Below are 26,881 nucleotides of genomic sequence, written 5' to 3'. Positions count from 1 at the left end.
ACATATTCACTAAGACAAGGCTTTTGTTCAACATGGTTTTAACTGCTTGTGAAAGGAAACCAGCTCCCTCCTGGCTGCTATCCTTTTCCCTTTCTCCCCCTTTTCTCTCTTCCTTGCTGTTCATTGGAAGCAGTTGAAGACTTGGAGGAAAACTGAATTCCACTGAGAGAGTGAAAGAGGAAAGAAAAAAGGATGACGTGGAGAAAAGAGATGAAAAGTGACAAATGAGAGATTTCCTTCACAAGCCCATAAATCAGGAGATGTGGGCAGGGGCAGTGTGAGGCCTCCCTCAAGAAGCTAAACTTTTTTTTCCCCTTTCACAGCCAGTACTAACCACCCCTCTCCCTTTATATGCACACATACACACCTACGCAAACATATGTGCTTATACACTTTTCCCCCCTTCCTCTCTGCACACCGTCTCCCAGATGGTGTGTGCTGGAATGGCATCTTCGCTGCTCTCCACCAGTCTGGTTGTGGCACAGCGGCCGGGCCTTCTGGCACAGAAGCGTGTCTCATAAAATCACTTACAGTTAGAAGCGGTGCAAGCTTCAGAGCTAAAGGGCCCAAGCAAGCATGGTGAAATATATCTTGCTCATTCTGTCACATAAAAACACACAGTGAAGGAGGGCGGGGTGGTGCAGCTGTTACTACAGGTGAGCGGGATGGACAGCCGAGGGAAATGTGCTCTTCAAAGAATTTCCTATATGCACACAGTGGGGTGCCACACATCAGTTTAGGATGTACGAGAGCAGAGTGCAGTGGCACCCTGCTGTGTTTGGAGATATCTGCTGAGTTGGTGCGGAGACAACAGAGTGAGAAATGGGAACAACTGTCATCAGCCCTTTATAGCTTCAGAGTTTGTGTGAGTTAATGTGAACCGTTGATGAATGCGGGACTAAAAACCATGGCTGCTACATGGCCGGGTTGCAGAGCTAGGAAGGCTCAGCCAGTGCCTGAGAAACTTGAGCCCTGCGCAGGACGGTTTCAGAGACTGGCGGACTGATGGAAATCCAAAAGGACTTAGGATCTGCTTTCATTCTGAATGTTGGCCATCTGTTTAGCTGGAAAGAGAACCCATGGAGCTGGAGAAAACTCTGTCAACTGACAGATGAGACAGTGAGCGTAAAAGTGTGTGTATGTGTGCTGTGTGAGTGTGTGTGTACTAGTGCAGACAGTGTGTCAGTATTGATCCTCAAAGCAGCTCCACTTTCAGAAAGAAGATCTGTCAAATGGGGATACACACATTTACTCACACACACAAAAAAAGAGTTAATACTTTGTGGATCTCATTCCGTAAATAAAATTCTTTCTCTAAAGTAACAGACATCTGCAGCAGCATCACATCACATGTTCCAGTTCAACCAACCGTCATCTCCTTCCCACACAGCTGCATAGTCTGCCATTGTGCGCTTGGTTGATTGATCTGTCCAGTTTCCATGTGTACAGATGATTCCTCTCTTCTCATCCCTCACTGCTTTGTCGCGAATTAGCCAGCCTTCTACATTACTAAACTCACCAAAATAAGCTTTCCATTATGTTTTATAACAACCAAACAAATCAGCATGTACACAATCGGTTTATGACTCCATTGCAGCTATGGTCCACTGCTGATGTCCAAAAACCTAAACAGTCCAGTCTATGATTATGACTTACACAGCAGTAAATGCACACAACTAAATTCCTGTGACTGTGTGAGAAGGTTCTCTCTAAACTTCTGACCCTGTGGATAAACCACAATAATGTCTATATTCCTTCTGTCTAGTTAAAAGAGAGATAACACAGGCCTAGGGTTCTGATGAAGAAACAGCAGATGCACTCCCATAACTGTCATCCCATATGCTGGGAATGTGCCGTGATTTACAACACGTTTCCAGTCAAACACCAAACCACAGCTTCTTGCGAAAGGTTGCTTGTGCACACCTGAGTACAGGCTGTGCCACAAACAACCAAGAAAAAGGAGTAATTAAAATTATGAGGTGGAAAAAATGTGAAAACGATGCTTCCAAAAATTCATGCCTGATTTTTTACTTTTTTAATTTGCAACAGACTTACAATATAATCATGTATAAATCCATCTGTGGGTTATTATTCTGATTACTGTCACAGACCTACCAGCTAATCAACACTGTAATTGAAGCAGGTGGATTTGCAACATCCCCAACAGCCCCATGCAGAAGTGGAGGAGAGAGAAAGATGGATGGAATATCAAATGCCCAGGGATGAGGTAGAATTAAGCACCTGCATCAGCCCCCCGTCCACCCCCACATGCTGCCCTCTCAGCTGCCTGCCACTCTGTTTCCTCTCTCGCTCCTTTTATACAGTCGCTCCACCACACAGCTCCTTTGATTGCTGTTTCCCTAGGCATACACACACACACACACACACACACACACACACACACACACACACACACACAAATACAACACATGCGCTCACAAAAAAAAATCTCAAAACACACAAAAACACACTCCTTCTGTACTGTTCAGAGACAGTTGCGCCAGCTGAGTTTTGATTCGGAAAGAAAAGTTGCCTCTACTACAAATAATGACAGGCACTCAAGAAAAAAAAAGCAGAATGCAGTTACCACACAGAAAACACACACACACACACACACCCACGCACACATATGCACGCAAAATGCAGAATTCACAAAAACATGCAAAAAGCACAGACAACCACTCTTAAAAGCAAGTTTAATCACAGATACACACGGGCAGCCACCCACACACAGCAAACACACACGAGTGCACTCACACACCCTCCCATTATGCTGTATAACCAAAAGGCATTCAGCCATTTCAGCAGCGTTCTGAGAGCCAGCCAAGTAAGAGGTCTGTCAGTGCATTAGCCAGCATGTAATCATAGCCCAACCTCACTGCAATTAGAACTGGTTCTAATTCTTCACTGGAAACACTGCCTTCTCCCACTGCTAATAGTTTACTTTACTCCAACAGCTGACAGACCCAGCCCTGCCTCCCGCCACAGCTTCCTAAACATACACACACAGAGACTCACAGGAACATATCCACAGCTGTAGCTGATCTGTCAGTGTGGGAGATCAAAATGGATCCTGGGAATAGTCCCTAGTCATGTCCCACTTGTGCCACATCAATCCCATGAGTCTTTAGGCTGTGCCACAGTTCACCTGTGCAGTGGCAGTGGAGCCCTGTGAGTAAAGGCTTCCTCTCTGCCTTCCCTCGCTGCCTTCAAGTAAAAAAAAAAAAGAAACTCCTATTTTACCAAACGTGACAGAGATAAATGACAGTGAAATCATGAAACAATTGCAAAAATAAAAACAAAAAAAAAACCCTGAGAGCTCCTAAAGGCTCTCTGTAGAAGAGGCAGGCGTGCAAGGGGCGGGTGGCAAGATAGTGCTGGGGAAACGTTAGCTAATGAAGACGGAGGAAGAGGGAGCGCTCCCTATACTGATGGTATTGCTATTAGCCTGTGAGCGGGTGCACTTGGGTGTCACTTCAAAGCATTCCCCACTATTAATCAGAGGCTATCCAGCCCTCCAGCAAAGGCCCCGCTGGCTGTGCCGCTAACTACCCCCCTCAACATCAGCACAATGGAGCTATCATTACGGCCGTTACGCTACGCCTCGGCCAGACAGCGCACCTTTATCTCGGCATATATGTTACATACTCATAGCCAATTAATTTACCTGCCATGTCTCACAATAAAGGGGGTGGGGCGAGTGATGGCAGCGGGGTGTATGCAAGCACACATTTCCATTATGTGGTGGTTATGTATTAGGGTGGGGGATGGGGAGCACCTGGCTCAGGTTGCATCCAGCAGGCTGTGAATTTGGCCTTGGGGGCTCTTTATGAAAGCACCTGCAAGAGAAGAGGCTGCAACCTGTCTGGCCCAAACCCACAGGCCCAACCCTGCCCTGATCTGATCTAGCTCTCACCTGGCATCCCCCCCCCCCCCCCCCCCCCCCCCGCGGGCAGCCCAGCGTCTCCCTGACAGCTTCCTTCCCCCCTCCAGGCCCCCCCTGGCAAACAACAGCCACTCAGCTGGATATCAGCCACCAAGCTTGAGGATTAACTACCGCACTGGCCCTGTCTCTTCAATACTAGATACATTTTAAACAATACTAATCCCCAACATCAGCTCTTTCTTCCTTTTGTTTTGACTGTCGTGATGGACAGCGCTTTCCTCTGGACAGAAGCCAGAGCCCAAAGGGCAGGGGTGAAGAATTTATTCTCTTTTTATTGGAGTGATCATCAAGACTAATGGAGCGAGTACATCTTGTTTTTTGTTTTTTCTTTTCTTTTTTTTTTTTGCTGCCGCTCTTGTCTTGCAAATTTGCAAATTCATGTTATATGAGGATGAGAGGGCTTACAATACAAGACACTCTCCCTCCCTCTCTGTGTCCTGTTGTACTGTACTGAGAGACTGCAGACTGTAGCAGCACTGAGGGGATGAGATAAGCGTTCACCATTGTGAGAAAAGGCTGTCAAAGCTTTGTTTTTTTCTCCCCCCATCTCTCTCTCTCTCTCTCTCTCTCTCTCTCTCTTTCTGTCTCTCTCACTCTCACAAGAATATAAAAAAGCTGGAGCAGTGGTTGCAGAAATAGTCATGTTTCTATAATTAGATGTAAACAGATGAACCAGACTCTCAAGCTTGCTCTGTCCCACTGGCCCCGTGGCCTCCTGGGAAGCAAGATGCGCCCGCCGTGTTCATGCTGTGTGTGTCTCTCTCTGTGTGTGTACATGCACATGAGCATGAGCATGTGCATGTGCGTGTGCGTGTGCGTGTGCGTGTGTGTGTGTGTGTGTGTGTGTCTTCATTTTCATGTGTTTGTTTGCAATGCACCAGTAAGTGTGTGACAGCATGTGACAGTGTGCATCTAGTCTTGCTGTCGCTTTCCTCTCTCGCACTGTCTGTCTGTCGTTTTTTTTCTCTCTTCCTTGGACAAACTAACTCATTCCCCTTCCCCCTCCCGCCAACATTTACCAGAGGGTAGGTCAGTGGCCGTGCATGGCAAGCAGAGGAAGCTAATGCATGCAGCAACAGCAGACAAACACACATCTGTTGCTGCAGAGCCAGTCATTTGCCCCAGATCCTTGGGATGTGCACTGTATCAGAGAGAGGAGGCAGTGTAGCCTAGTGGTCACACCAGGCAGAGGGGACAAAAAAAAAGGAAAAGTGCAGAATGAAGTGGACAGCAGAGAGGGATCCACTGTGAGAAACATGGAAACAATGCATGTCAAAGAGAAGGGGGGAGTAGGAATGCAGGTAAATGTGGATTAAAAAAAGGGTGAACATGTAGACATGAAAATGGTGCAAGAAAAGGTGATTGGACTAAATAAAAAGTTTGTCTAAAAATTTGGGGAGTAGGATGGGTATTTCTAATCCATGACAGAAAGACGTCTGGAAATCCATGCATGCGAGAGAGAGAGAGAGAGAGAGAGAGAGAGAGAGAGAGAGAGAAAGAGAGAGAGAGCATGACAGAGAGGAAGAGGGAGGACGCGAGAGAGCAACAAGTCCCCTTTGGATTGAGGACTAAGCATCTGGTTGGATGGTCCCAAGAGACTTATTAAAATGGAATTCCTGATGCTAGTCTTTGTTTTCTCACAAATGGGCTGACACATCCTTGAGAGGCATACTGCATGTATATTTAATGGCAAATCTTTGCATATATTTAGAAGTCACCTGCCCCTCCACCACATACTATCATTAATGGATCATAGTCATTTCAAAAAGGGAAGCTGAGAATACAGAAAATGTACAGCAGAACATAAACAATGAGGAGCAAAGAGGAAGCAATGTACAGGAACAGCTGCTGTGTAATTGCTTCCCTTTTAAAATAATCCCATACATTAACAACATATTGGTGCTACAGCAGAAACTTAAGCCTGCACAGGCACACTGCACGTTAAACTGCTGTCTGACAGATGAGAAAGAGTGATTCTCAAAACTTCTCTCATGTGCAGAGAGAGAACACACTATTAGAGCTGCACTGTTGGTGCTTATGATGTATGCAGCATAAACTGGGACCACTACACAATCCTTCCAGGACCACTAGCCGCAGATCCAGCAGGGACAGACTCAGACGTTAGAGGGTTAACAATGCACCTGTCTAGGCCTCACAGTCAACCACAGGGTGCCTCAGCTTTAGTGGGAGGGGGTTCGTCTGGAGAACGTAGCCCAGGACGCATGCAAACTCACCCACCAACCCAAACATAACCCCACACACACACACACACACACACACACACACACACACACACACACACACACACACACACACACACACACACACACACACACACACACACATTCATGTGAGTGCAGTATTGTCACTGACCACAAATCCACTAACAACAATAGGGCAACAGCCCTTTTCTTTTCTTTTCATTCAACGATTACAATAATAAAATAGAAATTAAAAAACAAGTAATCTGGATTTTCTGCTTGAGCCGTTAACAATGTCTAACAGCTGTCACATGCAATACGGCCATGAGCTGAGGTGGGTCTGGGGTTGCCTGATGAGAAGCAGCCTGATACTGGGAAAAGGGTGGGGGGACAGAAAGAGCAACCCACAGAGAGATCCAAATCACAAATAAAATAGCAGTGGTTCACTTTGGGGAAATGTATCAGTATACTAAATTTTGCAACAATTTGAAGTTTTTGGTGTGTGTTTGACATGGGAAGTGAATGAAAGCCTTAATTCTTAATTCAACTTCTAACTTCCTTGCATCAAGCGTAAAAATAGATGAGAGGGTTTCGAAATCCAATGCCCTGAAATCCAATACAGGAAGGTATTACCCTGCCCGTCACTCTCACCCGTGGGTCTCCTTTGTGTTTGTCCTGTGTACACACCCCATGCTCGAGGCAAGGGCTCTGTGGCACCACGCCACACGGCGTAGTGTGGGTGGCGGTCTGTTTGAAGAGCTTGTATCTGAGGCAACATGGCCACTAGCTCGCCAAAATCCTCTTGCAAAGCCAGATCCCTGTTTTTTTTTTCTTTCTTTCTTTTTCGGGCAGCATAAGCCTTCACTTACAGTGGACAGTTTCACTGATGAGCAAAGAAAATTACAGGAACTGATTAAATCATCTATCTGACTTCAAATCTGCCATTTGCATTGCCAGGGTGTAATGAATTCCAGATGCTGTTGCTTATTTTTTGATGACTGTTTATTGGACACCTGGTATGATAATTCAGTAGTGACAAAAAAAATAATCAGAAAAGTCTACAGCTTGCTGGAGTTTTAATTATACGGATGCTTGAATACACTCAAAACATGGTAAGTGCATGTTACTCTTGGAAGTAAAATATATGTAGGGGCTTACCCTCTCAAAAACAGTTGACTGCCCTTGCCAGGCGTTTGGGTTCCAGTGGGTGTGTCAGGGTAAGGTGACAGATGGCAGCAGCACTGGGCAAGGTGCTGTTTCAGCCAGGTGTAGGATGCCAAACAACACCTCCACTATTCGGGGTGACTCCAGTGACAAGCCGTCCGAACGGTGTCATCTCACAATTCACAAACGAGCGTGACAACAGGCCACGGTTCTCACTCTGGAGTGGGAACCAAAGCAACAAAACGGAGGGAGCTCACAAAGCTGGAGCCAACTGGAACTTGGCCTGAGACCCATGTTCTGTCACTGTACTTCCACCACAGCGGCTTCTGTATACAAGTAGCTCTTTAATGTAACATTCAGATAGTCATGATTTATGTTTTTCCTCAGGTAAGGCTCACATTTGAATTCCTCTCACCACTGTAAGAGAGAAATGACAGGGAAAGGCTTCAGTGGTGCTGGGCTGCTAAATAATTACGCCAAGCATGCAACACACTTCAGCCACTGCTCTTGTTTGGAGTCAGTAAAGATTAGGGGGTATGAGAAGCAAGGTATGAACTCTGAGTGCTCACAACAACAACTACAAGGCCAAGGTGAAGAAGAAGAAGTAGAAGAAGAAGAAGAAGAAGAAGAAGAAGAAGAAGAAGAAGAAGAAGAAGAAGAAGCCTCCCTTCCCACAAACAACCCTCTCCCACTCATTGAGCTTTATTCTTTTAAAGACCCTGGTTGTAACCAGCCCTTTGCTAACTCCACCAAACACCTGTGTTTGTCTTTGAAGCGTCTTCTCAGCAACCACAGACCCATGGGATATTCAAGCAATGAGACATTCAATAAAAGTCTCAGTACAGTTATTTATTCTCCTTTGGAGCAAAAAAAATGGGAGAAGGCAGACAACATGGCTAACCTTTGAAGGGGGGAGCTACTCAGATATCCAGCAAGGACATAAAAAGCAAGGGAATGACAGGGACATCCTACCAGAAAACAATAAAGGGGGTGGAAGGGACTGTTTTTTATCTTTAACAGCAGCTGTAAAACACACACAAAGCTGGGGTCTGCAACAATGGCCCAGGGGCAGGGGAGGGTGGCTAAAACAGAAGTGGCAGGAAGACCACCACTTCCCAGACACAAGAGTCTTCCTGCTGCAAAGAAAGGAGACTGAAAAATGGAGGCGAAGAGAGAGAGAGGACAGCTTATGGAAACGGAGACCGAGCAGATGTAAAGGAAGGGGAGGCTCAGCGAGTGAGATGACACAAATGTGACCTTTGATTACATGGGGTGTTTAGAGCAGAGCTCAGCCATGGACAGCCTCTGAACCCCCTGCTGTTTTCACACAGCCACACCTCAGCCAGAGCACACTGATCAGAACAATATGGCTGAAAGATGAACCCCTAGCCATAAATGCCAGCAGTAAAGACAGCTCCACTGTGTCTCCTGTTCTGACACTATCCAACATCTGAACCCTGGCCTCACAGCCAAGCGAAGACCGTCTCCAACTCCGTGCCGGAGCCAGCGGAAGATAAAATTACTATTTCAAAGTCCTTGTAAATGAACTGGCTGAATTAAACCACATTAGATGCATTTACAGGTCTGTGTCTCACTGTATCAGCAAGTACAGAGAGGGAGAAGTTGCTCCAATGTCACATTCCCAGAACCCAGTGCAAGTGTAAACTATAAATCGACCACCTGACATGCATTACAAATGACTGGCTTGTAGTAGGTGAAGATGGACAGAGGAAAATGTAAACTGACGGAACCTCAACCGCGTCTAAGTAACATGGTTCAGTGGGCAAGAAGGTAGAAGTGTGTGTTCGTATCTGCTGTTGCCTGATTGCAACCAAACTTACAAGTCAGTGTGGACAAAAGAAAGGAAATCTTCTCCCAAAATATGTTGAAATTTTGTAACCCTGCAAGGAACGATGCCAAGGGAGAGTGTTGCAACTGCCATCACTCTTTTCAGCAGCGAGGGCGAAGGGAGCGCTCACAATAAATACCTCTGCAAAGTCAGAGGAGCCCTTTCAAGGAGCCACATCAGAAACCTGCCTCTGAATGCATTTTTACATCAACCCTGAAATATTCATGCTCTTTGTAAAGTATTCATGTGAACCAGTGTGCAAGTTAGTCCCCGGGGGGAAAGTGCAGAGAAACCGAACACACTCAGCAAACAACATGCTCAGTTGTGCTAATGTCGCTAGCACACAGGACACTTGAAGGAACACTAATGACCCGCCCTGTCAAGATGAACAGTCTGGGACCAGTTTGGTCAGACAACCTACAAGCATTTGACGGTTCTTGCAGCCAATGACTTGATTGCATTCATTTGAGAAAACTGGGGAATAAAAGAACCGCCAACAAGAACTTTAACTTGATAGCAGGATCAAAATCTTTAAAAATAAATACAATGGAAAAGAATACAGTACATTTTTTCTTTAATTAAATTTTATCAAAATAAATGAAATTTAGAAATGTACATTTTGTTTTGTTTTAATCATTTAATCATGTCACATTAATTTTAAATGTACATTTTCTGCTGTCTTAATGACTTATCAGTCATTTCATCCAAGTGCAGGTATTTTTTTAAAAGCAGCTTGATGAGTATTTGCCTGATAACGAGCCTGTTTTACCTCAAAACAACATGCTAAACACTCTAATAGGAAGAATTAAGATTTATTAAAGGCAGCACTCTACAGTGTTTCCATTTTAACACAAAGTATCCAGTGTTTTCACAAAATTACCATCGTAAAAATGTACATGCCATGAATAATTCTGAATAATGTTTCATGTCTCATTCGCTTATTTTCATTATGACATGCTTGACATTTTCAAATATTATTAAAATAATAAATCAAGGATTGCACACTGGCAGAGCGCAATAACTAAATAATTCTACTGGGGCCAAGGGACGATTTTGAAATTACAGGAACTTGTGTTGAATTATTCTTTATGTTGATTCAATCAAATGCCTGAAATGTAAAGAATTAAATCATTTTCCAGATCTTGATGGTATTAGGCTGCTCTACAGTCACACCCATGCATCACTGACGCGACTGAGGAGAACAATAAACCACCTGTGCTGCTCATTGAACAGTGATGACATTTGGAGGGTAGGTCTTCATGTTGGTGCTGTGCAGTGCCACAAAAGAAACACCAAATCTGTTGAAGGAACTGTTCACCCTGTGGCCAGCATTAGCCTTCATGTTCTGGACAAAACTTCAAGAAAAAAATTAAAAAGTATATTAATTTAAAAAAAAAAAACATATGGATGCAGGCACTGTATGTGTGTGTGTTTGTGTGCATGTGTGTGTCTGTGTGTGCTGCCAAAAGCAAACATGAATGGTGAGCGATGAATGGCGAACAATACTCATGAATTCTCCTGAATGACTAATTATGCCTCATGTTTAGCACGATTTTGCAAATGAATTCAAAATCTTTGCAAACAGAATGAATTTGAAAAAAAAAATCTTGGTTAGCCTACTACAATACTGCCTACAGTTTAATGACATATTAATGGTAGAAATAAACAAACAAGCGAAACGTAAAGCAGTGCAGGACAAATCGTCAGAGGTGACTTTGATGCTGTATTTAACCATCTACACTGAGCCCACCTGATTCTGGTATAATTTTAGCTGCTATATAAAATAACTTAAAAGAGCTAAATATGCCTTTGCTTTCCAGCAACCCAAGACTCCTCAGCTGCATCACAAAAACCTATGTTTTCAGAGGCCACATTAACATATTTTCAAAAGCGATTGTTTCTGAAGTGGAAGTGTTTGATGCAATCAATACGCCACTGTTTCGACTCATCTTATTTAAATGTCTTTTGTTTCACATGGGAGGAAAAAATAAAAACAATAACATGGATTTTGTGATCCACTTCATTAAAACATGTGTAAAATGAATACATTTTCTTTTATGGTTGTTGTTTTTTGTTTCTTTCTCTGAATGCAAAATCAAATGTCTTTACATATTTAATTAAATCCAATACAACATCTGCATGAAATTGCACATATGAGCACATAAATGATGATTTCTTTAAAAAAAAAAATCAAGTAAGACTGTCAATATTAAGCACAGCCAAGTGTTTTTAGAGGACTGTGCTGGAGCTGCTTTTGTTGTATTTCTGAAAATCTTTCAGCTGCTGTTTATTTCAGCAGTTTTCAAGTTGTCTGTGTGGACACAAGTGTGTGTACTCATGTTTGTAAACGTGCACATTTGGGTACACGATACCCAATGTGACTTGTTAAACCTGATGCATGCACTGTGAACACATTTGCACCCCAACACTTCAAAGCCTAATATAGAAGGAGGATTTTCCTTGCATTGCTCTTCCCCTCCTGTAACCTCCACACACTGGAACCCATGCAGACCTGCTCATCCAGCTTCTTCCTTTCTCTGTTCCGAGTGTGGCACAAGAGCTTCTTGGTTAAGTGATGGCATCGGTTTGACACTTATCAATTTAACGTGAAGTGACAAAATCTCATTTCAAATTCTGCAACCAGAGCCAGTGGGGAAAGCAGTGCCAGCATGCTCTGTCCAACTTCCTACGTGCAAACTAAAACAAATTTTAAATGCCTTTTTCAAATCTATATATATATTAATACCATGCCATTTACCTAACTTATCAAATGACAGTTTAACAAAGATGTCTTCATTGCCTTGGAGATATTTAAGCTATAAATGTTGATTCAGCTTAATCAAAATTCCTCATCGCAGCGCCAGAGCAAATCAAATTTTCATCTGATTTATTAGTTCATATTTGAATAGTGAATTCTGTCAACAAGCCACACCTGAGCAGCCCCCTTTCCTCCCCAACGTAGCGCCTCGTCTATTACTCTCTTTTGTGCAGAAATAATCAGCTTTGTGCGACACCACGCAAGCAGGCCATCGTCTATTATCCACGCTGATAAATGCACACAGGCTTTACAGCGCAGCGTTGTGAGGACAGCATCTGAAACAACAGCCAGCTTTCAAGGAGAAATGCTGCCGCTATGGGAAGGGGTGGGGTGGGGGGGCAATATTTCTGTGGGACAAAACAAAATATACATAGATGCTTGACTAACCTGAGTGGGGAGCCATTGGTATGTGTGAGGGGTAGTATTTCCCCGGCGGGAAGTGACCGGCGTGCTGCACGGAGCTGTGGCCCGAGGGAGCGATCCGAGAGGCGGCTCGGTGCACCAGGGCGCCCCGCTCCGAAAGGAGGTGCGCCGGAGCAGCGAAATCCCGTCCTTCCATTCCGAAGAATGTTTAGTAATCCGAAATCCGGATGGGGCAGGTCAGAAAAATCAAACGCAACCCATATAATAATCCTTCCCTTCGTATCTATGTGTTGCATTCAGTCGATCGCAGGCTTCTCCAGCCAAAAACGTAGCCCCCGATCATCTTTTCTGTCAGAGGAGAAATCAAAAACAAATTTTATTATCAAGGGGGAAAAACAACAGCTGGAAATCCCAGATAAGAACAACACGATGCAAAAATACTGACATTGCAGCCCTGCTATGAAAAAAAAGAGAAAATCATTAGTGCCGCTTCATTGCATTTTGCTGTAATACCTTTCTGTCATATTAACGTTGATACTGCATGTAGCTGAAAGCACCGTTTTCGACCTAAAACTGATTGCATAGAAGAAGTCATCGCAGATGCAAGCGGCCAGCGAGGCGTCCAAATGCCCAGTGAGCGGGCTCAGCTTCAGCTCTATTGATCAGCCTGGGATACAGGCCTAATCATATGGACAAGAACACTTCATATTCCACAGGCACAACGAGCAGACTGACACATTCCAGCTTTCTATACATCCTGGTCCATTTATCACTGCTCATATTATATTTATTCCAAAAGCACTCAAATTCAAGCAGCACGACAGCAGTTACCAGCTGTCACTCATTTCCAAACGCTCATTAATATGCATCCTCCTATGTATTTTTATGCATCGTGATTCCTACAGTAATCTCAGCAAAAATTAAAAATTAAAAAGCAGAGTGGTTTTGTCAGAGAAGGAAGGGTGTTGTCCTGTTTGGGTGGGTTCAAATGAAGGAAGCCTACTCAGCCTACATCTCAAGGTGAACAACGCTGCCTGCCTGCTTCTCCTTCTCGTCCTATTGTCTCGGATTGATGCAGGCGTTTTTCTGCTACTCTAATCTCCATCCAGCTCTTATTACAGCTTTTGTAAAAAAATCACATTTTTTTTGCACTGAGTGGCATAAATAGCAAATATATTTTTGCACCGTCTGCAAGCTAGAAAATAATCCAGTTTGTGCTGAAACTGACAATTGATTTTAAAAAAACAGCAACAATAAAACAGATCATATTCGTCCTCCTAATTGTAGTCTTGCAATAAATCTGTCAGCTCACAAAGTTTGGAGTTAATCATAAAGGTATTTTAAATAACAATATAATTAAACTAACAGAGATGCATCAGCTCCTGACTCTCTCTCTCCCTTTCTCGCCTTTTCTCAATGTGTGTGTGCGTGCGTGCACGTGTGTGCGCACACCCGTGTGTGAGTATGTGTGTGCATGTGAATAACTGCACTCTCACTGTCTTCATCTGCCTTGACCTATTTCAGGTCAGGTAATCAAATGGAGTAGTAAATACATTATAGGCTACATCCTCTGCCATGCCACAAAAATAGCATTATTTAGTCAGGATGGGAAAATAAACTACATTTCTCTGTGATAAATAAATTAAATTAAAATAAACACACGTATATGGTTTTGATTTCATCTAAATCTTATGTTCAAATTTGGGCCTCAGTGATGTCTGAGAGTATTTTTTTTAAATAAAAGAGGTAGCTTAAGTTTATATTTCCAGATTATTAAATATATATATATATATATTAAAAATTATTGGTTTTAAATAGTAGATTCTCAATCTGGGGCCCTGCTGGGTATTCTTTTTAAAGAAATGATTGAAGGGGGTACCTAATCCAAAATTGTAATTTTACCATACAATAAATAACTAAATATATGTATACATTAAACTCTTTTAATGTAGCCTATAAGAATGAGAAGCTATTATCCCCCATGTAGCCAGTTACAGCCTACAGCCTACAATTCAGTGCTACATCAACAACAATAAAATCGCTCCATATGCAGGTCCAAGGGACAAATCGGTCCTACGTCAGGCTTTCTAAGGTAATGTATTAGCATGCATGTGGGTTATTAACGTGAAAACGTCAAAGAAGCCTCTGCTGCAGCCCCATGATCGCTGAGTTTTCAGTGTATGGAGTGTAAAGGATCCTGGGTGAATGGCCGCCCGTCAGGAGGACTGCCTTTGTCTCCACACTGAGAAAGTGCCTTGCAGTCGGCCATTACCTTCCCCTTCGCCATGCTGTTCCATTCAGCCTTCCCTGTACGCTCACCAACGACCCAAGAAGAAAATTATTAGGCATTTACGAGATCGGTTAGGCGCTGCAGCTGCGTATATGTTGGAAATATACATTGAACTGCTGCAGCGTAAATGTCCACGTTCGCTTCCTTTATTTAAAAATGTAGCCCGAATTGAGCGTCCATCAAATGCACGCAAAAATAATAATACCAAAAAAACTTCAAATGATCTACGCCCCAAATGCAATTCATTAAGCGGCTGTCAATTTCATTTGCAGAATCACATCGACAGCAGAAAAGCGGATAATAAATCAAATTATGCTCCAAGTGTTGGATCGTGCAGCGAGCGAGAGAAGGCGGCCCTCCGTGACTGAGCTGGCCGGCAGGGAGTGCACCTCGGCCGGGGCGTGTAAAGACACGTCTCCCGATCCCTGGATGTGCAAATGCTCCACTAGGAATTGATAACAGACGAGGAACCTAGGTCGATGTATTTATTCACATATATTTATATGAGCAATTTATCAATGGATTGGAAATGTTGCCTAGCAGAGAAAAAAAGGGGGCTACTAGCCTGTCACCTTTGTAAAATGTAGGATAATTAAAACAAAACATCAGCAAAGGTTGCCAACGTCAACACGGACATTAATAATAATAATAATAATAATAGTAATAATAATAATAGATTTATTCCACATAGGATACACCTCATCCTCATATTGTTTTTAAAATTAATAGCAATGAACTGTGTATAATGCACAGCATGTCACAAATAGCATTTTGGACTAAATACAGCCCCTGCCATTTTACAACGAGGAAGCAGGCCCTAGAATTTTTTATTAAATAAAAAAATAAAATATATCAAGTATATAAAATTACTACTTACTGGTATGTTAAATCCTTGCATAACAATAAATTATAAAATCACAAAACTCGGGGAGGGAAGGTGCAAGGCCAAGTGCGACGCCCATTTAAAATAAAAATCTGAGATAAACCATGTGGCTAGAGTGAAATCCTACAGTATTTCCATCTGAGGCTGTGCAGAAGCCTGCTGGTTCAGTCTATGGAAGCAGTGGGACTGGGGCTGCCGGCCTGGCTGGATTGCGGCTCGGATCTCCGAGCAGCGGTTTCTCTCCCGGTGCAACTGCGTACCTCGAGTCTCGGGGCAGGGTAAACACGCCCTCCCATTGGTCGGATACCTGCATGTTAATGAGCTCTTGCCGCCCGCCCGCAGACACGAAGGGCTCTGATTGGTCGGCAGCGCAGGCCAATAGTGTGGTGACTGGAGATGCTAAACAGAGCGAAGAGCGCCAGATTTAAAGCTCGGGATGGACAAATCACTTACAATAGAGCTCAGTGCACCGTGAGCTCAGCTTAAAACTCACAGCAAAGGAAACAGGCCTGGAGTATCTACATGTATGTAAATCCAGGAAAAATGAAATAAGCAGAATTGCACTTTAGTGTGTGCATGGTTTCAAAAATACCCAAAAATCTTAAATTACTTTACTCTAATAAACATAAATATGTATGCAACATACAGGCTGCAGACAGCACCCTAAAAATGAGGGCAAGTGGTGCTTTTACATCCTTGCCTGCATGATATTTAGCAGGAGCTTTAAACAGTTACATAAAAAAAGGAAATTCAAACAAAAATTAATGCATTTTCAGAGCTGCATGTAGTACATGCTTTTGAAGTTTTTCAAATTTAAACAGTTTTTCATTTAAACCACAAAAATATTGATATCACTACAATAAAGTGTGTAAACTGTGCAATACACTGTTCACATACGTGAACAGAGATTTATACAATCAGACAAAGCACTCAAATGTAAACAATGCCAAAGAATAATGATACAAAGACAAACATGTCAAAGTAAATGTAAACTAAAACCAAAAACTGATATTTTTGAGGTGATAATTTAAATGTAACTATAGTTTGTCAAAATCAAAAAGAGTATTTGAGTAGAGACAAAATACATAAATGTGAATGCAAACAAAAGCAAATAAATTGTTAGAAGTGCAATTCAGTGCAAGTTTTCAAGATTATTAAAAAACTAAATGTAGTAGTTTGTCACTTGAATAAAAAGCAGTGATAATAATTACTATTAATTGATATCACACACACACACACACACACACACACACACACACACACACACACACAGTCTTAAGTAGACTATTTCTGTTACTGATCAATTTTTTTGCAGTCACTGAAATGTCCATTTTAATTAAAAAAATATTTTTTAAGTCTTTAGAGCCATTCAAGGGTTTTTGACAAATTGTTTCTAGACTAATTCTGTCCTAAAAAACACAGACAAGACAGTAATTCCAAAATCTCACAACATGTTATTACTACGGATGCTAGTTATTACAATACTCTAAATGTTTACAAATGAATCCCCCTTGTATGTGCGGTTCTGATTGGCTGGCAGCGTGCCAGAGCATTGTCAGTCACAGAATGTAAACAAGACTCTGATTGGCTGTTGTCCAGTCCGCATTGGGCTGTCCGGAAAAAAAAAGGCAATAACTGGCCCTGCGGTTTCAAGGCGTCCCGGGTTAGATGATGAAAGGGGATAAGAAGAGGCGGTTTCAAGGCGCCCCAAAGGCGGACCCCTATTGGCCCTGAAGCCATATGAGTCAAGCGTGAATCAAAGGGAATACTGCAGAGAGGGGGAATTATAGTTGGATATTTTAAATAATCGAGGGTAGTTTTCGTCTAAATACGGACCAGCAATGCCTATTTTTGAATGAAAAGCTGTGAAAACAAGTGAAATGAGGTAAAAATAATAGTAATAAAAATGCTCCGGTTGTGGATCGCCCTGCCGATGTCCGCTTTAAGGGAGAAAATCTACGAGGAATCTTTCACCATTTTAAAGTGGGGCTGCATGAGGTTTGTCGTGGTAGGGTCATTGTGGTGAAAGTACAAACCATATAATTTGTTTTAAGTATTTTTTTTACTTCGAGTTAATCGGATGATAGCGTGGCATGCTGTTTTTAATGGATGTGGTCTGGCTGTAGACGGTAAATTCAGATGTAAAATGCTTTGCACGGAACCTGGCGAGATAGCGGACTGATAATATGTGGAGACAATGTGGAGGCGATCGAGAATGAGGTGCAGAGAAATTATTTTACGTTAGTTCTGCTTTACTGAAAACACTTTTCTAAGCGATTTCCTATACAGACTATTATATATGGGTTTTTTTTCTTGTCTTCCATGTAAGAATAAAAACACAGCATTTCCTTTTCATTGGATAATTGTCCTCCACAGCTTTGCATTGTGAGTAAAAAGAAAAATTGATGAACGTCTCATATAACAGCAAGATCACAGGAAAATAAAACATACTAGTGGGGCAATAATATTTGTGGCAAAAAATAAATAAATCGCGATTTGTGTGTGTTAGCAACCCTTAATTCAATTAAGAATATTCTATTTTTAATTGGATAGTCTGACAAAAAATATGTGTATATAGAGGCAAATTAAATCTCTGGCAGGTTTGGTGTTAGTCCACAAGGGCTGCATTCTAAGAGCCTGTTCACATTGCTTAGCCCTCTAATAACAAAAAGAAATACAAAATATTTCTGATGTTAAGCTGGACTTATCTAATAGATTTTTTGTGTGCGTGTGTCCATTCAGTGTGTGCGTAATGTGCACTACCCCTGTGTGAGATTTTACAAATGGTCGGCTACATTGCTTGAATACTAACCTGTATTTTAGCAGAAGGTGCTGGAATTCCATCTCATCATGAGCTCTTCTTAAGTGAGTGCATGCAATGTGAAATAGTCAAAGGTTGGTTGGTGCGCACACACACACACACACACTGGTAAGTGCATGTGCACGCACGCCCACACACAAGAGGCAGAATGATAATTAATGCGGAGTGAGAGATTTCTTAAGAAAAAAGACCAGTTTTACAACGAGGATTGTCCTTGATCAATGAAGCGTTGATGATTGACAGTCTGCGCCTCCCACCCACATCTACAGACAGATAAAGGGCCCCTGGATATTGGATAGACAAATTCATTGTCTATATGCTTTTATTTCCACACGTAAAATACTCAGGAGCACTGTGAGCAGCTGATCATCTGGAACTTTTGACCGTGATGTACAGCATTCATGTGCTGAAAATATTAGTGAGTGGTAAATTCAGTACAAAACACTTTAGGTAACTCAGAGAATAAAGTTGTAGGGGTGGATTTTCTTCACAATTTAATTATCTATAGGATATGAAGTATAGGATAGGCAAAAATCTTTTTTATATAGACTCACATAAATGTAATATTCAGAAGCTAAAATTAATGCTGACTGATTGGTTGTGTCAAGTTAAGACCTGAAACCACATGAAGACCTAGAGATGGTTGGTGACCGATGACCTATGACCTCCATGTTTGTGTGTGATGGTGTGACCAGTCTTGTTTGAATGACAGTCCATATTGAGCCAATTCATTAATCAACCACATCTGAATCACATATAAGCACGTATATCTTTATGTATAAATTACATACACACAAAGTAAGAACTATTTTAGCAGCTTTCTATGTTGAAAATACACATAACATGTTTTTTGTTTTATTTTGTTAATCATGTGAGGATTGGCATAATGGAAATGTGGGAGATGGGAGGAGGTAAGTGTGTGTGTGTGTGTGTGTGTGTGTGTGTGGTGGGGGTGCTACGTAAGAAGTGCTAGAATGGTAGTGGCATATGGCATAACCAGAAGCCTACTGGAGACTGGCACTGTATTTAAAACTGCACCCTACATGGATCTGTCTTCATTTCAATAAAGCAACTATGGTTTTAAGACATTAATGAAATTTTTAAAAAAATCAAATAAAAATCCATGAATTTTATTTTTAGATAATTCTTTCCCGGATGTAACTCTTGCTTCGATGCAGCAGAAACAGATTTCAGTTTCAGGCATTCTTAACTTACATTACATGCTGTGATGAAAAAAGTAAATATCGTGTGTCAGAGCTTATAGTGTACCACACACACACACACACACACACACACACGCACGCACGCACGCACGCACGCATAGCAAGTATAGATCAAACACTGATGCATGTCCTTAAAATTTAGATAAGTTAAAATGAGCCTGAGTGGAAAATCTGAATTTTCACACTACTTTTGGTGATGAAGCATGCAGGACACTTGTTTACATAAATAGGAGAGCTGATCTTTTGCACTACAAACATACAGTCCAGCAACATCATGTGTTGTATCTGTCCTTCTGCACATAACCTGATGTCACATTTTAACCCACTTATTACCTCAGCGGGGATTATGCCCCCCTAAGGCCCAGAGTGGAAATACGAACGTGAAAAGTTCATCACCAGTTACAATTCCACGCTATTTACATTGAAACATTTTCAAAAGCGAGCTGTGTTTTCATGCTCAGATATGTGCTGTAAAATCGAATTATTGCATGTAATGAATTCTATCAGTTCACCAACGCTCACAGATCCAACTGATAAACTGCCTTAATGTCCTAACGTGATGCTCCCCCAGTCATGTGAGCAAGATGGCCGTTGTTACCAAAACGCCCTTGTTTGAGAGAAAAAAGGGGGGCTTGTGCAAAGCGTGATTGATTTCTACGCCAGCTGCAGGTTGAAGAAGCATTGCATAAGCATCACATGGCTGAACTGGGCAGCGATCACGTAGATCAGTTTATGGTCCCAGACACAAGCCTGGTATCTCCCAGACCCAGGTCCGGCCATGGCAAGTCAGCTCAGCTCTTTGGGCTTCCTCTTTTCATTCACAAAGCTTCTGCATTCATTTCACACAACTCACCCTTTATTCTCTTCCCCTCACGACACCCTGAATGCTTGTTAGGACTGATTTATTAGGATATTCTGATTTCTATTGCCAGTTTGACAGAGAAATAATACCACAGGATTTTTCTTGGCAACGAAATGTTGCAAATGAAGACTATGTATTTGTCCTGCTTATATTGTAACACAAGAGAGATTGTGTTGTGCGGTAGAGCCTTCTTCAAGTTTGAGTGGCACCAAAATGCTAAAATCCTCTGCATGCAGAAGAGTTTAGAATTGAAAGAGATCAGATAATCAGGAAATTTTACAATGAAGAAAAAATGAAACATGTATGATCCAGAGTTTAGATCCTGCTTCTCCTAACTGTGATTTAGACATATCCTCTCTGTAATAAATTTAAAATATTTGATTTGAGGATGAAGACACTAGATTCAAATTACCAAAGGACTTCAAATTTCCTTAACGGTTGTTGTGATGACAGATATAAAGCTTAGATGAGCAACAAGCCAGTCAATCAATATACAGACTTATATTCATGAAAAATGCAGAAACTTTAGCTTTGCCACTAAAATTTTGCATTTTGACAACACTCCAAGAAATCCAACCGTCACTAATATGGATTTCAGAGTAGAGCATAACAGCTGCAGCACACTCTACTCATCCACCTCTCTGTAAACTGCATTTTGAATCAGGGAGGTGTTGAGACTGAGCCACCAGGTACTGACGATGATCAATAGGGATTCAGTGATTCAGGTCTTGCAGCACAGCAGGCTGCAGCCCAAACTAATAATGTGTGACTACGTTAAAAGGTGGTCAAATACCTTTGCACTCACTGAAGCCAGGACATGTTAAAATGCCCATGGCTGCTGATAACGAGCAAAAGTAGGCATTCCTTCACAGCTATCTGCAGTGGTGCATTGATTTTAAAGTAATAACAAGGACATAATAATAATAATAGTGTTCAGGTGTTTATCACTTTTTAAACTTTATTATTTAAATTATCTTCCAAGAGTCTCTCTCTCCGTCTGTCTTTTCTTTCTCTCTCACTCTCTTTGCAGGCTGCTTTAAATCCAGCCAAGCCATCATTCTAACAGATCAGTTTTATATGACATGTATATGTTTTTTGCATGAAGTGTCCAATTAAAAATGTCCTCTGCAAGGCCTAAACCATTTTTTTTTTCTGGTTGCCATTGTGCTCCCCTATTGCAGATGGCCCTTCTGTCATATTAATTTCACATCCCAATGGCCAATTGTGGTTCCAACATAAAAGTGATGAGCCGTATTTCAGGGTCCTGGCTGATGCAACTCCCAAAGATATGGGGGTCTTTTTATGGATCTTCAAATACGCAGTTATCATTCCCAATGCCCACCTGACAAGCCTGCAATGTCTGCCAAAGATAAAAGTTTAATAATGCCAGATCATCGCAGCAGCGCTGAAGTGGAGAAAAGGAAAAACAGCAAAAGACACTGTCAGTTCAATGAGCAACACGTGCTCTAAAATCCTCAATAGCCATTCAAGTACAAATGATGGTATGCACAACTGATTTTACCACTAAAGTTTTCTCAACCATGATTTTAGATATTGAGTTTGAATATTGATTTCTGATTTGTCAAACCAGCCAGACCCACACAAAGCATGAGACAAAGACAGAAATCAACACAAATTCAGTGAAGCTCCATAAGTGTCTTTCAGTAGGTTCATGTTTTTGCTTAACTGACGAACTCAGATAGTAAAAATTATTGGGAATTTTTTTGTCAACAAACTCACTTTAAATGCTGATTACATCAAGCATGATCATTAATTTGTGCCATAATTATAAATGTGTGCCTCCAGTGCATGAAAATGTGTTTTTAATTGTCCTGTTTTCATTCTTTATTTTCCAGAAATGTAATATCTCTTTGATTGTTAAAATGAAACCACACCATTCCCATGTTTCTACCTGTGTGCACGTGCATCAAATCAATTGCCCCTCTGACACAGATATTGCAAAAGATAAGTTAATATTGTTGTTTGGTTGAAAATGGCTAAGGTGCAAGTGTTTTCCATCCTTTGGAGGACATGACACATGGCCTAGGCCAGAGGACAGAATAATGTGTGGCAGAGTGAATGGCTGCACATGCTCATTAGTATCATTAATCACAAGGGACAGAGATGCCTAATGATAGAGGGAGGAGGGACTTCACAGAGGGACGAGAGAAAAGGATGTGACAGAGATGAAGGATTCCTCAGGAATATTAACATTTAGAAAATATAAGTCGCTTTCACATTCATTTAAAATGATCTATTTTGAACCCTCTTGGGTCTAGCAACATCGCAGGGATTGCTCGAAACAAAAGGAACAGTGTAATTAATACCAGGCTTAATTGTCACCTATATTGTCATACAATTCTAATTCAATGTGACGCTCTCACTCATAGTGTGAGAGAAAATTGGGCTGAGGCAGTTCCCTTGTGGGGGAAAAAAAATCTCTGTGGGGATCAAATGGGTGTGTGACATTTTCGCACAAACGTTTGATTGTGAACTGAAGGATTTCTCTTTTGGGGCTTCTGCTCACTGCTTGGCCTTGCGTTACCCGCTGTCGTATGCAGTTGATGGGAATAACTGAAGCCTTGAACCAGATCTCGGGGTAGAGAGTGTCGGGTGGAGCTGAGCCGGCTCCTCTGCAGCCTGTTCAGTGAGAGCAAGAGGCCCTGAGCTTGGCCGTCCCTCTGCAGCAGCAGAAGCTCCGGAGATAGTTGTGCATGGCGAGTGCAGGCTGTTTGATCAGCACATATTTTTAATTGGCTCCAGGCACCCTGGAGTGTCAGCATTGCCATGGAGTAGACTCCTACTGCACCTTTCCTAATTAAAATCATTACAAATTCCAGGCGCATCATAAAGGATTAAATGAGACTTGTGTGTGTGTGCCTGTGTGAGTGTGTGTGTGCGTTTTATCTATTGGTGTGCCTGTGCATGTGTGCGTTGTCTCCTTGATAGCTAACATGTATAGCTTAATTGTTTTTCTTCTCAGTAATAGTAAATGAGGGAGTGCTGGCTGTAATCCTGGTCCACTAATCAAATTACAAGAAAGAGAATCTTTCAATGTATTCACTTTGAAAAACTGTGATGGAATACCCTTCTACATGTCTCGTCATGATATTAAATATGAACACCACAAACTTTTTGGAGAATTTAACTACAGTTTTGTGTCTTTTACTTAATATTCGCATAAGTCCTGCTGTGTGTAGCGCGTTTAACAAGAGCACTTCATCTTATTCGAAATAATTGATGTCAGACAAACTGTGCAACTCCATGGAGAATTATTCTGAAAGGCTTGGAAAACAAATGATAGCAAGAAAACTTATTTAACATTTTATTCACCACTCCTTTTGATGGGAACAACATTCTTTCCCTGTCTTAATGTATAGATGATGAAGATATTGTATTAAATCCCAGCTGCTATACTGCGCTTTAGGGGGATATAGAAGGAGTGGCTTCAGTCCCATAGACAAAGGAGGCTTAAATCTCTTAAATATCTACCAGTGCAATTTTGCCCTGAGGGAGCATAGAAACAAGGGAGTGTTTCTTTGGTCTGATATTGGAAGCTAGAGTTCATGAGAGTGAAATGCAAGCAATGACTACAGAAGGATTTTAAGAGCTGCCTCTGTTCAAAAACATGTGCCTAAAGCCTTAACACACACCCTGAGACAAGCATTAAAATCATATGACAGAGAAAATTCCGACAATTTATAAAGGTAATAACCGTGTCTGACCAAAGTTTAAAACGAATATCTCAGTCATGCACCATTATGAGAGCCTCTATAACATTCAGGGACAATACATAAGTGTTGGACAGTAGCCTCAGAGCCAATAGTTATGAGCATTATCAAGAGATTGATAATGTCTCTTGTGGAACACAATAGGACTTCTATTCACATCAACAACCAATAAAACTACAGCAACTCATATAATAGTTAATGGACAGTATTGTCCAGCAATAAATGAACATGCTATGGGTATGCAGACACAACAATGGGTGGCATACAGACATTCAAGGTTTACTGTAACACTTCTGTTTGGCTGTGCGGACTAAACAAGGCAGATTGAAATGTGTAAACACAAAGAGAAGTGCAATGTGTTTTTAATTGTCCATACTGAAAACAGTGTGTCACAGATGGACAGAATACAAAAATGGCCATGTGAGTGGACAGTATTCAGTGGCTTTTTATCTCGCCAAAATGATAATAAATAAATTTGGGAGTTTTTTTCAGTTCCTCTGTGTTGCTCACATCCTGCATAACAAGACTGAGTATAGACAGAGGCTATGCAAAGCCTGTGTGAGGAATCAACTTTCTTAAGAGAAAAAAAATGCAAACAATATTTTAGAGGCTTGTTTTTGGTGAACCCGATTGTTCAGTTCCTTTCGATGCAAGGAGGACGGACAATGCCGAGACATAGCAGAGGCAAGAAAGTGAAAAATGGATGAGAAAGATGAGTGAGGGTGGGGTGTCTCTTCGACCATTGCTGCTTCCTGTCCGGAAAACTCCATTCATCATTTTCACGTCTTTGTGTCATGGCTTACTTTGGCAATAGCCAGAAGTGTGGCAATGATGACACGAAGGATTGATGAGGTGCAGGTGGGGGTGGCTAGCAGGGGTTTGGGGTGGAGATGGTCAAACCAGATGTGGCATGAGGTGGGGCTAGGATGGACTGAGGGGAACCTGATGAAGGTCATGATACTACTCCCTACCCCCATCAACCGTATTCATTTGAAGGCATACATGAGTGTGGGCCACGCACAACACCCGGAATGTGTATTCTGGTGTTCAAACAGGATCATGCTTTCCATATACAGTTACTGTTATGTATGCAAAGTATTTTTACTAATGATGTAATTAGCAACCTGCAAAAATTCAAAATTAAAATGAATATTGCTGGGAAAATCTTACTAGAAAATAGATAGAATTGGACAGATAGAACTACTATATTGAGTATAACTACTGCTGGCAGCTGGTTATGGTTTGTGAAGCTGGAAACAACTGGCTTGGGAAAAATATCTAGCACCTATAAAGCTGGTGTATTAAGATCCAATAAAACATTAATGAAATTTGCAAAATAAGAGGCTACGGTTTTATGGTTTTCAGTCTTTGTGTTTAGGTAAGCTAACTAGTTTCATATTAACTGCCCATAGAATAAAATGGCATCAAGTCTCTCATCTAAAGTCAAATAAAAAAAAAGCTTTTTTTTTTGCTTTTGATTAATTAAATCAGTTTAATAGACAACACTGGGTGCAGGTACTCCTGTGTTATGACTACCGTGTCTGGTGATCCTTCAGATTTTTTGTTATATACACACCTGCAGTTTAGGCTAAAATTAATTAGCCTCTTTGAGTTCTATTAGGTTAAGTCTTGCTCTAAAAATGTGAGCAGCATCTGAAATATTATTAAGAAATTAAGTGACTTTTATTTCATGATAGAGTATTTTGTGTACCCCATTATTTTTTTGTGTGAGTAACATTTGGGTAGCAAGAATGTTGTAGCGAATATAAAATCAGAAAACTGTCTGTATGTAAAAGATGAATACTCTCAGCCTGCTACAGCAGTCACTGTGATACGTTAGTGGATATTGCCAGACTCCCCCTTGTGGTAAATTAGTACAATGGTAAAGGACCACAGACAGCCAGACAGATAGGTACACACAAAAAATGTAAAGGAGTAACTGGACCCAAACTGAACTTAATTAGAGCCAAAAGTAATATCAGAAGGTGTCCTCTCTTGCCTCTCTCTCTCCATCTTTTCACTTCACTGTGTAGCGAATCCCCTGCTGGCACTCGGCGTACTCCAAAGAGTGCGGTTCTCCCAACTCAGTAGCTGATCAGAACCAGGTGGGTAGGCCTCCATGTGCTTTCCATTTGTGCAGGATGTAAATGGATTCAATTAGATCCAAATGCACAACCTGTCAGCCAGGGGGAAGTGGCAGACTTTCAAAGGCCATTAGATTATGGACAGGATTTGGAATAAAAACTTCACTGGCCGGGATTGTGCCATTAAATTGGTTGATGTGAAACTATTGAAGTGATTTGAGCTTGCATGCTGACTGTATGTCATTCATGTGGGTGCAAATTCTGTCACACAAACACCCTCCCAAATTATCATTAGCAATCCCCCCTCCCTTCTTTCTTTTTCCATCCCGCCTCCCCCCCGCCTCACACTCTAACACATACAAATGCAAACACACAAACGGTATACATAAAGCTACAGCGTATCCTCACACTTATAGCCAGTGGCCTCACAAACTTGCCTGCATTACAAACAGGAGCTCCTACAGCTTTAAAGTCAAATGGCTCCATCAGTCATGGCTGTTAAGAAGCTCAGCCATAAAAATTAAAGACTTCCAGCAAGCTGACCAACTGTAACACGTTTCCTTTGTTTTGATTGGCTCAAATAATATGATGTCTACTGTTAACATTCAGTTTCACTCACTCGTCTCCGTAAACGTGTAAAATATGG

General features: G+C 41.6%; 1 protein-coding gene across 8 annotated transcripts in view; it reads right to left on the bottom strand.

Annotated features, from left to right (window-relative positions):
- Nucleotides 1–15,768, bottom strand: part of LOC110962848 (BAH and coiled-coil domain-containing protein 1) — a 70,593-nt gene extending 54,825 nt beyond the window's left edge. For 5 of the 8 annotated variants that reach the window (XM_022210905.2, XM_022210907.2, XM_022210906.2 and 2 more), the window contains exons 1-2: nt 15,509–15,767; nt 12,366–12,689 (exon numbers count right to left, since the gene is read on the bottom strand). In XM_022210905.2, the coding sequence (XP_022066597.1) occupies nt 12,366–12,537 (172 nt within the window). In that variant the 5' untranslated portion in view covers nt 12,538–12,689; nt 15,509–15,767. Of the gene's footprint in view, nt 1–12,365; nt 12,690–12,854; nt 13,006–15,508 lie in introns of those variants that run through there. The other 3 variants (XM_022210908.2, XM_022210909.2, XM_051941033.1) reach the window with 2 other exon arrangements.
- Nucleotides 15,769–26,881: the final 11,113 nt, after the last annotated feature.

The sequence above is a fragment of the Acanthochromis polyacanthus genome, chromosome 21 (genome assembly GCF_021347895.1).
Source record: "Acanthochromis polyacanthus isolate Apoly-LR-REF ecotype Palm Island chromosome 21, KAUST_Apoly_ChrSc, whole genome shotgun sequence".
Lineage (NCBI taxonomy): Eukaryota > Metazoa > Chordata > Actinopteri > Pomacentridae > Acanthochromis > Acanthochromis polyacanthus.
The sequence above is the reverse complement of the archived record's forward strand: the minus strand, read 5'-3'. Positions and strand labels throughout refer to the sequence as shown.